Source organism: Pteropus vampyrus, unplaced genomic scaffold (assembly GCF_000151845.1).
Source record: "Pteropus vampyrus isolate Shadow unplaced genomic scaffold, Pvam_2.0 Scaffold122, whole genome shotgun sequence".
In the NCBI taxonomy this organism is placed as follows: Eukaryota; Metazoa; Chordata; class Mammalia; order Chiroptera; family Pteropodidae; genus Pteropus; species Pteropus vampyrus.
Window position 1 is genome coordinate 1,766,291 of NW_011888903.1, and position 14,521 is coordinate 1,780,811.

At 32.1% G+C, this 14,521-nt stretch overlaps 1 protein-coding gene across 5 annotated transcripts in view; it reads right to left on the reverse strand.

Annotated features, from left to right (window-relative positions):
* ANKRD12 (ankyrin repeat domain 12) overlaps nucleotides 1-14,521 on the reverse strand; it is a 118,453-nt gene that overhangs the window by 30,254 nt on the left and 73,678 nt on the right. The window contains exon 2 of one of the 5 annotated variants that reach the window (XM_023534186.1): nucleotides 11,858-11,937. The exons of the other annotated variants lie outside the window; for them this stretch is intronic. Coding sequence (XP_023389954.1) covers nucleotides 11,858-11,921 — 64 coding nt within the window. The 5' untranslated portion in view covers nucleotides 11,922-11,937. The remainder of the gene's footprint in view (nucleotides 1-11,857; nucleotides 11,938-14,521) is intronic. 5 annotated transcript variants of the gene reach the window in all.

The following is a 14,521-nucleotide window of genomic DNA, read 5'->3' on the forward strand; positions in this document are numbered from 1 at the left end:
CTTAATGATTATTATTTTTTGAAAACAATTATTCTACTAATGCCACATGTATTTCCAGAGTGGTTGATAATGATACAAAACTAAATATGCTGTGACCCTAACTTTAAAGAACTTACAGTCAAGTCCCAATTTGTCCTTTGAGATTCAACGAGCTAACTTGTATCTTCTTGGACTTCTTTCAGTTTTCTTAACTCAAGACTGAAAATATTCAACTCATTTACTTTCTCTTCTACAACTGCTTCCTCTTGCTGCTTAAAGCCAGTATATTCCACCTCTCTGGCATAACCACCAATCTACTTATTCAAACTAAAAAACTTCAAACTGTTTTCAATCCCCTCAATTCAACTTCCAAATTCAACTGTTCAGAGTTTCAATTTCTGGACCATCTCTTGAATCCATCTTTCCTCTATTTCCACTACCACTGTCCTAGCTCCGGTTCTCATTACTCTTGCCTACATCAATTATCACCTTAAACCACAATGTGGCCAGCACTATATGTCATATTGTCCCTTTTCATCCGAAGGCTCTCTACTCTAAATTAAAACAAAAATTCCAATGATAGTATAAGACTTTTCAAAATTTGAAGTACCATTCCACTACCACCATTTATTGAATCTTATTATTTGCTATGCAAATAGTATTTGATCTTCACGGCAGCAATTATTATGCCCATTTAAGAGATATGTAAACAAAGTCACAGCCAGCCCAAGGTATTTGCTTGACTTTATGATGTATTCTACATTGTCTCCCATTTTTCATTCCTTCTTGCTATACACATTAGTCATACAAGTATACTACACTTCCTCCTCCCCAAACTTCCATGCATACTTATATGGATTCTTATCAGTTGCTCTTTATTATTTCCCATCTACTTAACTAGGAGATATTTTAGATTAGTGGTCAGAGAGAGCAGTTCCAAAACTTACATATAGGAAGGACCTAAAGGTAGTAATCTGTTGTGGGGAGGATGTTGGGTAGGGCACTTGTGTTGAGGCTAGGTTTGCATTGGTATTTACATGGGTAATATGCTTATTTGGAGTGGTTTGGAAGTGGGTAAAGTTAACTTCTCATTTACCCCTTGGGAACATGGGAACATCACTGTCTTGAAATCATTCTGAAAGATCTTTTTTTTTTTTTTTTAAATCCCTGTTATTCTGATCACAAGAATATGGGAGGTCAAAGATTGTGTTTCTCAGAAAAGGAAAGGGGCAAAGGGAGGCTACCTGCTTCACAATATTCCTCAAAGCATTCCACCTATTCTAGATGAGTAAGTGCTTAAATATATGCATACACCCACACACGACTCATTTTTCTGTAAACTTACAAAGGTATACTACTTGATTAATAGCATCTACAGAGAATGAAAAATCTGTATTTTATATTTGTAGGATGGAGGACGATAGGAGTGGTAGTGTGCTTAATGAAGGGAAAAAAAGGCTTATTTATGGAAGTTTTGGAGTCTTTTCTGGGAGGGTAACCTCCAGTGAAGTAGTTGTAATTCTCTGCTTCTGTCTTCCACATTACTCAACAGGTATTTCAAATATAAGTCTATGATTTATACTAAGAGACTTTCATAATATCTAGCATATAGTAGGTACTTAATAAATGTACAAATAGAGAATTTTAGGACTGTATTAAGACATCAAGTGGAGCTGTGGCTTTTGGTGGGATAGGGCTGTACAAAGGGATATAAACATGAAATACAAATTTATCCAATTTATAATTTTGTATAGTATTCAGGTGGCGAATGATGTTGCCACTGACTACTGTTTTGCTAATTCACTGCTGTTGTCTCCTTTAAACTCAGCAACTGAAGAGGGTGTCTGTCAAACATTTCATCCAGTTGCCATTAGTTCCAACATCATCTGCCAGGTAGAGCACAAATCTGTTATCTGATTTGCTCTAAGCCACCCTTAGCTTTCACAAGTCTACTTTCACACATTATGCCCTAATACACCTATCTTCCTATATTGAGCTCACACTTTTGCATATCAGCTGTTGAACATTTTTCAATTAGCCAGAAATTTATTTTTAAACAATGGTATCATCTTTATAGAGTTTGTAGAATTATTTGAATACCTATGTATTTTGTAATTTATGAAAATGGAAAAATTGCTGACACTAGTAATACAATTAAGATAGAAACTGCCAGATGTAATAAAAGTAAAAAATCCTTAGCCTCCTTCAGAAGCTCATTGACATGAAGACTGTTCAATTGTGAAAGAAAATACTAGATATAGCTATATATCTACATGCAAATATATATAGATATAGATATATAGAGTGTGTAAACATTTTGAAAAGTCATGATGAAAAATAAGGTTTTAAAATTATGGGCAAAATCAGTATGTAAAATATTTTAGTAACTTATACAGAGAGTTTATGCCAATTCTAAGTGCTAGAAATTAGTTTAAAAAGAAGCCTAATGTTCACCTTGGCCTTGACAAAAATTAAGAAAATTGACCAGAACTACTAAAATAATCTCCTGTTCAACCTCCAGCAAAATCCCCTTGTATCGCAAGAATCTTTTCCCTCCCAACATTAAAGTCAGTTTTCCATTAAACTCACTGTAGATAAATTAAGAAAATTTGAAATTGAGGTAAGAATATACTTGGAAAAATAATTTTCCTTAAATGAAACATGAAGATGCAATGAACAAAATCCAGATTTTGGGAAAATTTACCAGGCAAATGATCAGGTTATTTCAACAAAAAATTGCAAGAACATAAGAATGAAAAGGGGATAGCTATAAATTTAAACAAGATACTCAGACATATCACCCAACTGCAATATATAAACTTTATTTGCAATATATGAACTGATTTTGAAGTTAAAAAGACTATGATTTTATCAGGCAATCAGAATTTGGAATAATTGGATTTAATAAAAACAATTTTAGTTTAGGTATAATAATGGTATTGTGGTTATGTTTAAATTTTTTTTAAATCCTTTTTTTCGAGATACCTATGAAATTGTTTCCAAGAAAATGACTTCAAAATGATGGGGTAGGGAAGAATGCAGAGGGGCACAACACTGGCCATAAGGTAATTATTAAAATTGGGTAATAAGTACATATGGGTTCATAATACTATTTTTTCTACTTTTGCATATATTTGAAAATTTCTATAATAAAAAAATATTAATTTGTTTATAAATTTTAATCTATCTTAAAAATGTTTTAAATAATGAATACATTCTGCAATGTACAGAATAAAACAAACCAAAACCCCTAGACATGCATACTATATTTAGTTTTTAAAACAATTTTCTTAATTTTCTGAACAAAACCAGGTAACATGTAAACATACTTTCAGGAATACATTACATATGAAAATGCATCCTTTCATTAAAATTTTTAAATTAGTAGGCTCTATGGCAAAAAACTTCCCCCAAACCCCCACCTACTTTATTTTTAGAAGTGTTTTTACATAATAGAAGCTGAAACACTCAAATATAACGAGGAGTTTAGTCATGGCACACATCATAACAGATATCATTAAGTCAAATAAACATTCCTCAAATTCATATTGTGATTATATGCTGACATCGGGACCATCTGACTTCGAACTTTTCATGCTCAGTAACAATCAGTATGGTATAATGGAAACGTACACAGTTTCTGCCTTTAGCACTATGTTCAAATCTTTGTTCTGCCACTTAACAGGTCAGCAATCTGTTATTAGGGATTAACTCCTAGGGCTGTTGTGAGGATTAAATTAATTTATGTAATGTACCTAGCATATCCTGGCATATACCATGCATGTGATAAATATTAACTCACTGCCTAGAAAGACAAAAACGTAATTAAAAGCATTTAAAATAAAAAGTATGTTTAACATTAAATACTGCCAAATTCAATAAAGCACATATGTTAAAAAGGACAAATTCCACAACTTTTCATATTTGCTTAACTTTCTATCAGAAGACTGAAAACAAAAAGGTTCAGGCTGACTTCAGGCACTTATTTCACTTATTACAGGGTTACAATAGAAGTATGTGGTCCTTTAAAAGAGGGCAGTGGAAACCACCAGTCTTTCAAATAAACGAAGAACATATGTAGATATAGACTTTTTGTGGTGGTGAGGGGAAATTAGTGAGGGTAGAGAAGAAATAAAATACCACTCCCCCCCGCCAAGTTTTTCTTAAATTAGTGCTTGGTGAAATTTATATTTTTATGGATAAAAGCACTAGTTATAATTGACAACATGTATAAAATATTTTAGTATTCCTCAAAAAAGGGAGAGGGAAAACAGGAGAGAGAATAGGGGTGATGGATGCACAATTACATAAACTGTTTCATTTGCTAATTGCAATTTAATGCCATTATACAGTGATTAAAAAAAGTTTGTACAACTTAACAAGTGTGAGAGAGAACTTTTTGTTGAAAATTATCCTTGGTAAAACTTAAAATGAATACGTATTTACACAAGTCTACAGGTTGTCTTATTCATCTTTATATCCACTTTCCATGTCCAGAATACTACTATGTAACAATTTTAAAAATAAAAATTTGTGCATGACCAGTTAATAAGTGGTAGAGCGAGGTCTTCAAACCCAAGTTTCTGTGATTCCAAAATAGGTACTCACAACCATAATGCTATATTACTTCTGAGTACAGAAAAGGCACTGAATATAGTCAAGATAAACTGTACACCCTATAAAATGATGTCATAATGTGATCATTCCATAAGCATTCAATAAAAACCTTCTAATGTTTATTTCATGATCGAGTATACTGAAAAAACAACTCTGCCATAAAATCTAGGATCTAAAATAAAGTATGATATTAAATGAGGTTCACTGTTAATTTATATGTAAAATGTTTTGAATAAAAAAGAAAAATAACATAATGCTTTAAACATACCCATCCAAAGTTAAAGTTGAATTTCAAATATGAACTTGGATTAATTTATTCTTTGCTAGATCTTGAGACATTCACATCTTAGATACAGAATATCTTGATTTACATATTCCATAAGTGTATGAAATAAGAGATTATAAATACCTCATTCATGACTATTAATTATAAAAAGCAAAAAAGTTGAGGAATGGAGAAAATGGGTGAAGGTGGTCAAAGGGTATAAACTTCCAGTGATAAGATGAAAAAATTTTGAGGATGTATTACTGTACAGAATGGTGACTACAGTTAACAATACTGTACTGTATATCTGAAAGTTGTCAACAGATTTTGAAAGTTCTCATCACACACAGAGAACTGTAACTATGTGAAGTGATGGATGTGTCAACTAACCTTACTGCAATAATCATTTTGCAATATATACATATATTAAATCATTACATTGCACACTTTAATGTATGTCAATTATACCTCAATAAGGCTAGAAAAAAGCCATTCTATGAACTACTGTAAATGATTATAAACGAGTAAACTTGATTAGATTTTCCCATTTTATAATGGTAAATATGATATTTTTTAAAGAGTATGAGGCTGCAATGTCAAATAAAATACAGTTCTGAATATTTCATTTAAATACTGGACATGGCTACTGTGATAGCCTTATTTGAAATTTCACTATTTTTAAAGCTAATATTTACCAAGTGCTTATTCTGTGCCAGTCAATATTCTATGTGCATTCATATATTAACTCATTTAGTCTTTTTAACACAACTTACTGAGTTATGACTGTAATCCCTATTTTACAGATGTGGAATCTGAGCACATATAGATTAACTAACTCGTCTATGATTAGAGATCCAAGGATCAAACCTTGATAGTATGGGAGTACTAAAATCTGAGCTCTTATAATTAAGACAGCCATTCCAAAGAGATGAGTGGAAAAAATGATGGTTTATGACCTGATTTCCTTGTCAAAGTATCTACAGTATCAAAAGCTTCATGTACGTGGGCACAAGCACATTGTGTAATGTATTCAACCACATTTAAGTATTCTTGTAATACTAGGAATACTATTTTAAAAAATTTTGCACTTGGAATGGTGTTTACAGGTCATGATTATTCAGACAGGCTAGTGTATAAAAAAGTCCTAAGCTATACTTCTTTAGTGACTTTTGTTTATTAATACTGTTTTTGTTTCATTTATTTTCAAACAGCATTTATTGTTCATTGTAAAACAGTTTCTGTTAGAAAACCAGGAAAATATAATGTAAATATATACATGCCTGTTAAAATGTACAGCTGAAACTTACTGAATTTTGTTAACCAATGTCGCCATAAAAAATAATTAAAAAAAAAAAAAAAAACCAGGAAAATACAGAGATGGGTAAAGAAAAGCCACCCATAAAATAATCTCACCACCCAAGAGTATCATTCTTCATAACTTAAAGTATTACATTTTATTTTATTTGAACTTAACTTACTTAGAAATAATAAAGTGAACAAAATTTCTGAGCTTCAGGTCTGTCCATCTGGCTCTTCTAAATTACCTGATGCCAGGAGATCTACTATTCCTTTCAGAAAGTATGCTTATACTCCATGAACAGCCTAAAATCATGTCACATTATAGCTTGTTTTGTAGTTAGCCTATGACTTGTTCATATAGTTTACTTTCCCTGGAGTTTTTGCCTTTCTTCCTATTCATTAGATTAGACAATATGATTTCATATCATCAATACAATGACACAGTGACTGTCAGTATCTAATTCATACAATATGTGTATTGTTATTTATTCTTTTCTTGATAACATTTTTCACAAAGTTCTCATATTTTGTTTTAAAATATGCCAACTGCTCATCGATGTCACTGGAATTTTTCATCAAAATCCTGAGTTAGTCTTCACATCTTCTATTTATTTATTTGTTTGTTTGTTTGTTTATTAATATTATTTATGCCTGGTCTTCCTAGGTGGTCTCCCATTCAAGTACTAACCAGGCCCGATCCTGCTTAGCTTCCGAGACTAGACATCGGGCTTGTTCAGGGTGGCATGACTGTAGACCATGGACCTTGGCTCCACCGGGGCGCAAACCCAGGACCTTCTGTGTGTAAAGCAGATGTGCTAACTGCTACACTATGGAACTATGTCCTTCATATCTTCCTTTTAGATTTGTATTTATGTCACTGAAAATATACTATATGAAGTTCTTTTCAGAAAGAGAATAGAAAGCATGTCCAAAAATGTTTGTCTTAAACCCTTAGATTTGAGTGACAGGTAGTTGGAAATGGAATTCTAGGTTCAAAATAATTTTTCATAGGATGTTATAACTACGGCTCCACCTAACAACATATTTAAGAATTAGAAATCTGATGCCAAACTCTTTCCCTTTGCAGGTAACATGTTTCCTTCTGATTCTAGGAGCTTGAAAATTTTAAAACATCTTTATCCTAGAAGTTGTGATGTATCTAGATGTGAGGTTTTTTAACTCTTTTTCCCCCTAACATTCCCCTCTGATCTACAAAGGTGTCTTTCTTCAGTTAAAGGAAACTTTCTTCAATTAAAAAAAATATTTTCTTTCCAACATTTGTTCTTTTCCGTAGTGAATACTGTGTATCCTGGGTATGGTTTGTTTTTATCTTTTTCATATTTTCAATGTCTTTTAAAAAATGTTCTGTAAATTGCCTTTCTCTTGGGCCTCTTAGATTTTCAGCAATGCCCAGTCTATTCTTTAGTCCTGTACAGAATATTTATTTCCAGTAGTGACAAATTATTTTGAATTTCAAGGACATTCTTGGGTCTACTTATTCACAGTAACCTTTTGTTGTTACGGTTTAGTGGATTGATTGCCCACTAAGAATCTCCAAGAATACTGAAAATAACTTACCCTTCTGCTTTCTATATTATTTATATTCTCCAGGATCAACTGTTCTGTTTGTTCATCTTGGCCCTTCTTTTCACTCAGTTGGTTTTCCTCAACTCTCTGGATTTCTTTTCATATTGATAAGGGGAAAAACTCGTTTATTCGGCATTTTCTGGAGAATCTTTGTAACAGGTCTTACCCCTGAGTGAGGGGCCTGTTTGTACTAATCTGTGATTCTCTCTAATCTCATTCTTTTGCTATGACTGTTCCCTGAACAAGCTGACTTTGAGTTTCAGAAAGTCTCAATGGTTTCATTGGGATGAGTATTCCACAACTGTTGCAGGCCTATCTTATGCCTATTTTGTATTATTCCTTTGCTCTGTAATAATTCACTAATCACAGCTAATACACTTAAGAATTATACAGATATAATTTATTTATGTTACCTAGTCAAAGCAGTAACATTAGAAAAATACGTTTGCATTTTAGGAAACAAATTGTTACAGCTTCCACATCCCTAAATTTATTGAGAAATGTAGCTTAGAGACAGGGAAATAAAATATTAGGTAATTTTATATAGTCTCATCTAAATCTCCAGTTCCAAATCTCAATTTTACAAAGTAAAGGTTAGGTATTTCAATTGTACTTTATCAGAGAGAAGTAGTTATACATCCATTTGGAAAGAAGTATGCAATATGAGAACATATTTTCACTGTATTTCTATAGTAATAGGTACAGATAAGAGAATTACACTTAAGGATTCAGGGGTGAGCTAGGGAGGAAAGAAAATATAATCAACAGTTGAAAACACTAAGTCTAAAAGCAAAATCTACATAAGTGAAATAAAGTATCATAGCATTTTGTATACTCCCTCAATTAGTTATACACTGCCTTTCTACTATGATGACAGTAACACAAAAACTGATTCTATAAAGTGTAAATTAATCAAGATCCTGCCCCCCCCAAAAAAATACTGGCATCACTACAAAAATTTTGATGTCACTAAAGGAAACTGACAAAATCACCCAGTCTCAGCTATTCCATCATAAATATACATATTACATGGAGGTCCTTTTAACTATGACTAGATAAAACATTTTTCTGCAGACAGCATGATACAGCTAAGGCTGAACTCATGTGCACATATAATTAACAGTTTTAAGTCAAAGGTCTTTTTTTAAGGATTCTGCCCAAATATACAATTTACAGAGTTTTAATCTTAAATATTCAGCAATATCTCAACTATTATAATTATGTGACAGACTCACTTTAAGTTGCTAGGCATTGGTAGAAATTCAGTTTTTAAGGAAAGCTAACATAATTTAAACAAGCTAACAATTTAAACAAGAAACCTATTAACATAATTTAAACAAGAAAGCTATTAAAAATTTAGTATCTGCAATAAATAATTTTACATATTTTGGGCAAATTCACTTGAAATTACTTTACTATATTTACATGAATTTCAAAGAGATATTTAGCAGACTATTTTATGTAACATAAAATTTAAATACATCCAAAGAACATCTCAGCTACAATCATGATTTCTCATAAATTTTGATGTATGAGCAACTAAAAAATGTAGAAATATGCAATTTTTATAGACACTGCTATAGAGTGAATGTTTGTAGTACGTAATTTAGGTATTAATAATTTCTGTCCCTTTTTCTTAGCAAAATTTGACACATATATTTTTCTTTAAAAACTATCTAGAATTAAAAATTCTTGAGCTTTGGAATGAGGTTGATATAATAAACCCGCATAAAATACATAATAAAATCTGATTTAAAAGTATTGATTTTCAAATAAGTGATTGTAGAGGTTTTGTTTAAGATTCAGGTAAAGTAGATGATGATATTGAGAAAAAAGTTTGAAAATTAAAATTCAGAACTGTGTGTAAAGTGCACCATATATGACACAAAGCAGAGGAGAAAAAGCAGAGAATGCAAAATACTATAATGAAATTTCTTTTAATTGGTCATTAAATAAAATATCTCACTGCCTATCATGCTGTATGCTCAGCTCTCTGCACGTAAGAGATACCTAAGTAAGTACCTTTTCATTTCTTCTAAACACTGATACTTCAGGAATATGGGAAAAATAAATTGTGCTAAACACCAAACACAGTGCTTGCCGCTACTCAAGCTCACAGAAATAGGTTTAACAAAACAGGTTGATAACAGCCCTAAATAAATAAAATGAGGTTCTTGGGTTATAAATGGATTAAAATTTTCCATACTAGGTATAACCCATTATCTAACATATATACTAAAACTGATTTAAAAGTGCCATTTGGAAAGCAAGAAGATAAAATAGTCTTTACATGTTAAATGGAGGAATCTTTAATGTTATGTATATACTAATATCCAACCTCCTTTCCTTACAAAATGCTCTATCAAATCTATATTCCTAATGCTCAAATATGATACATATTTTGACACTCCAAAAACACACACCCTACGTAACTTCTTCCTGTATTTTTATACTTCTGAAATTGAAGAGTTTGCTTTAAAACCTCCTAAAGTGACAATGCTTCTTCGAACTTCTTATGGTTAAATTGTTAACATCATTTAATACATTTAATAAAAATTTCTAGCATATTTTGGCTTAAATAATTGTTTTTTAGATCTTTTGATTTATTAACTGTTATAATTCCATATATGCATGTATTAACAGTTGTACTTCATAACTCCTGAAATATAAAACTGAGGAAATGAGTTTCACAAATTATGACAATATGTTTAAAATAGTTAGAATTTACTGTTTTAATATTTAGAAAAGAAGGCTTCAAAATACTGGTCATTTTGTGTATTTCATGACACAGAAATGCACTCAATAAACAGCAGTGAGCAACAATATATCGCTGTCTTTTTTAAAGCTTCCTAATCTATTTTACAGTAGACTCTAAAAGTAGTTCGCCTATTTATTATGATGGAGCATTTCGGGTATTTCCTTGGTTAAGATGAAGTATGCAAGTGAGAAAAGTTTATAGCAGCTGCTTAATAAACAAGGCCAGATTACTAGCAGTCAAAGTAAGATAAGAAAAAGGTGAATAAATCTTTTGACAATGACTGGCATTTTCAACTTTGTCTACTGGGCACTCTGTTTAAGTAATAAAATCAGTGTCTGCAAACCTGTAACAGAATCTCTACTCTGGCAATTAATGAGTATCTGAAAGTCTGGTGGTGGGGACTAGGTGACACAGAGTTATCCATGTCTCCATTAATGTAATTATGTTTTATGAGTGTGATCTGGTTCTCTCAGTATGACTGAGTTTTCAGCAGGATAGCAAGAAGCAATTATTTGCAGCAAACACTATTATTAGATAGAATTTCTGTAGAGGAAGATAATGTGGAATGAAACCATGGGAAGAGGGTAGAAGTTGGGGGGGGGGAAGGACTAAATTATGCAAATTTAAGTGTTGCACATTTGTATGCAAATAAGCTGTACTAACTAGGACATGTAGTACTAGAACAATATCATAAATGTCTGATATGCATGATATAAAACTGCTATGCAGTGTGGTCTATGAACTGAGGCCAGTGTGCATATTGTTTATCACTAATCTATGACAAAATAAGGAGCTTGTACCAAAAATGGAAATCAATTATGTCACTAGCACACTGAGTTCAGCTGACATCTTTTTCATAGCATTTTCTCCTTTTTGATGAAGGAAGCAATACACTGACTTACATTCTAGAACAAGCTCCTTATCTTGAGAACCAGTAATAGTTTGTGGAACAGCCACTCTGTGTAGCACTGTTATAAAGCACAATGCCAAATGGAATAAACTGCATTTAAAATGCTACATATATAACTCCCTTTTATTTACTCCAAATTTATTAAGTTCTAAAATTCATAGTCTTGGTTATGTTCTCTAATTTTGCAACATTAAAGTGTATCTGTCACATAGATGACATGATATACTAGATGGGTAACAGTGCTATCAAGCTTTACAACATACAAACATCTATGGGCAGTGAAATTAATTCTCTATTAAATATTAATATATTCTGAATTTAGATTGGATGATGTTTGATAAAGTTAACTCTACGAAGGACCTCATCATGTAAATTAAGCAATAAATTTGGGTATTTTCATCAGTCTTTTTCAGCAACTCCAAAATCTTTGTATGATACTTACTGACGATTTTTGCATCATTCCTTGAGAGACTTTGATCAAGCAATAATTCAGGCACTTTCACCATGTGGAAAATAAATATTCTGAAAAATCAATACATAGCTCATGAACACATGAAACAATCGAAATCAGTGAAAATCAGAAAAGGTTCTAGAAGATGTGTTCCTCTCTAATTAAACCTGTTAAGTTCAAATAAGATACCTTCCTTCTTCCATGGGAAAAATTTGTTGCAGCACTTCTAACAGAAAGTTTTATAACAAAAGCTGCTTTTCATGGTTACTGTTTTCTGAACAGACCAGAGTTCACATCCATAATAAATGGGAAAATAACATACCATATAAAATTTTTCTCTTTTTCAAATCTTATTTTCCTGCTTTCTTATGAAAGTCAATGCAATTTCAGCTACTATAATCCTGATTTCACATAACACAAAGATGTCCAAATGACTTTCAGCTTGTAACTGGTAGATGAATTTGTAAGTACTTTGAAAGCAGAAATTGACAGAGGTTAATAGATTATGTTAGTATCCCCATTTTCATAATCAGTTGTATCCCCAGTGCTTAAATGTCTAATACATAATGGGTGCTCAAGAATAACTGAGCTGAAGGAAGAAGAGGAGTTTAGGATGACTACCAAGTATATGACCTATGTATAGGTGAATGCTACTACCATTGAGACAGAAAAAAACGAGTGTAAATGGAGAAAAAGAGGTTCCATTCAGGTACACAGATTTCTGTGGGAATTCTTAAGTGGTAATATCCAGAAGGCAGCTAAATATATAGGTTTAAAGGTTAAGAGAAAATTAAGGAATAGATATTTGTAAGGCCTCACCGTATAAATGGTAGTTAAAACTGTAAGTCTGGGAGAATATATGGTATAAGATGGTCCAGAAAGTAAAATCTTTGGAAAAACCAACATAGGTGTGTATGGGAAGGGAATGAGAAAGAAATGAAGATGAGATTCTAGAAGGAAACTGAGAAGGAACAGTCTGAGAAGCTGGATGAAAGCCAGGAGAGAATTATGCCCCAGAAACTGAGACAGGAGAATTTTAGAAAGAATGTGGTCAACACTGTCAAATTCTACAGACTGAAAAGACAGCTAAGGGATGTGTCAGTTAGAAGACCATGTGTAATGTTAGTAAACACAGATTCAATAGAGTGCACCTTAAGTGCACTACAATGCAAGTTAAGAAGCTTAGCTGTGAAGGGAAGGACACAGGGGGATTAAAATAGTGATGGAGAGCAAGAGAAAAATTTGCTGAGTCTTGTTTATTATGTGTACGAAAATATCATCATATGATTGTGTCTAGCTCTAACTCCATTCCCTCCACCCAAATCGCTGTCTCTGACACTCGCTCCCTACCCAACCCCCGCCAGCCACATATTACATGTGCCTCATTAGTAGCCTGGTATACATGTTTCTGAATTTTCTCCAATGCTTATAAAATTTTACACAAATATATGTATATATACAAATATTCTATACACAAATATATGTACATATGAAACATACATATTGATTTTTAAAACACTTAATTTTATACCAATGAGATATGATTACTCATCTTGATTTTTCTAACTCACTAATATCTTATGAAAATTCCTCCAAGTAACTGGTACAGCATTTAGACATATTTTTTTCATGGTTGTACAACAGTCCAAGGTGTGGCTATATATTTTGATTTATGAAACCATAGAAGACTATTTTTTTCTTCTGCCATTCAAAACAGTGCTATAATAAACATGGGCTATTTCCAGAAGTGTGACTGAACCCCCATGTACTCATCACTCAGCTCCAATAGCTATCAATCTTGGGTCAATCCATACTCTCTCGTCATCCTACCCCTATATCATTTTGAAGTACATCTCATTCATCATATTTTATACAGAAATATTTCAGTATGTATCTCTAAAAGAACTTTTATATTTTTCTAGCTGTTGTTAGACTGTTTTTTCAAAAAGACTGTAACAATTCACATGCCTCCCCTTTCCCTACTCCTCTTATTAGTTAACCACTTTTATAAGTTGTTGGTCTATTCTTCCATTATTTATTTTAAAATATATATAAAAATATACATATTGACATACCTTTAAATCCTTAGATGTCTGCAATGATCTTTCTTTTACCCTGACAGGTGAATAATACCTTGGTAAGATACAGGATTATGCTGCAGTTTTTTTCTAGCCTATCTTCCATTGTTGCAAGTTAGAAGTCCAATGCCAAAGTGAAAATATTTCCTTGTAGGCTAACTTGTTACATTCAGAACTAAGGAATTTGACCAATATATGCCTAGGGATGTACGTCTGTGTTTTCATCAATCTACCTGGAGTTCACTGAACTTTATAATTAATAGACTTCTATTTGTATAACTGTGGACTATTCTCTACCTGTTTCTTTTCCTTTTAAAGACCCATTAATAACAATTATTTTCATATTAGATCTGTTAGGTCTCCTAGATCTACTCAAGTCTTTTATCTTTTCTTTAGGATACTTTTTCTGTATTTTTGCTGTGTTGTGAGAATTTAACTGATTTTCCAATCTAATAATTTAAGTCACAACAGTGATCATTCCTCATTCAATTCATCTACTGAGTTGTCTAGTTGTATAATCATCGTTTTTTTGTTGTTGTTAGCTCCGAGTCTTTTTGTGCTTTATGTGAATTTTCTT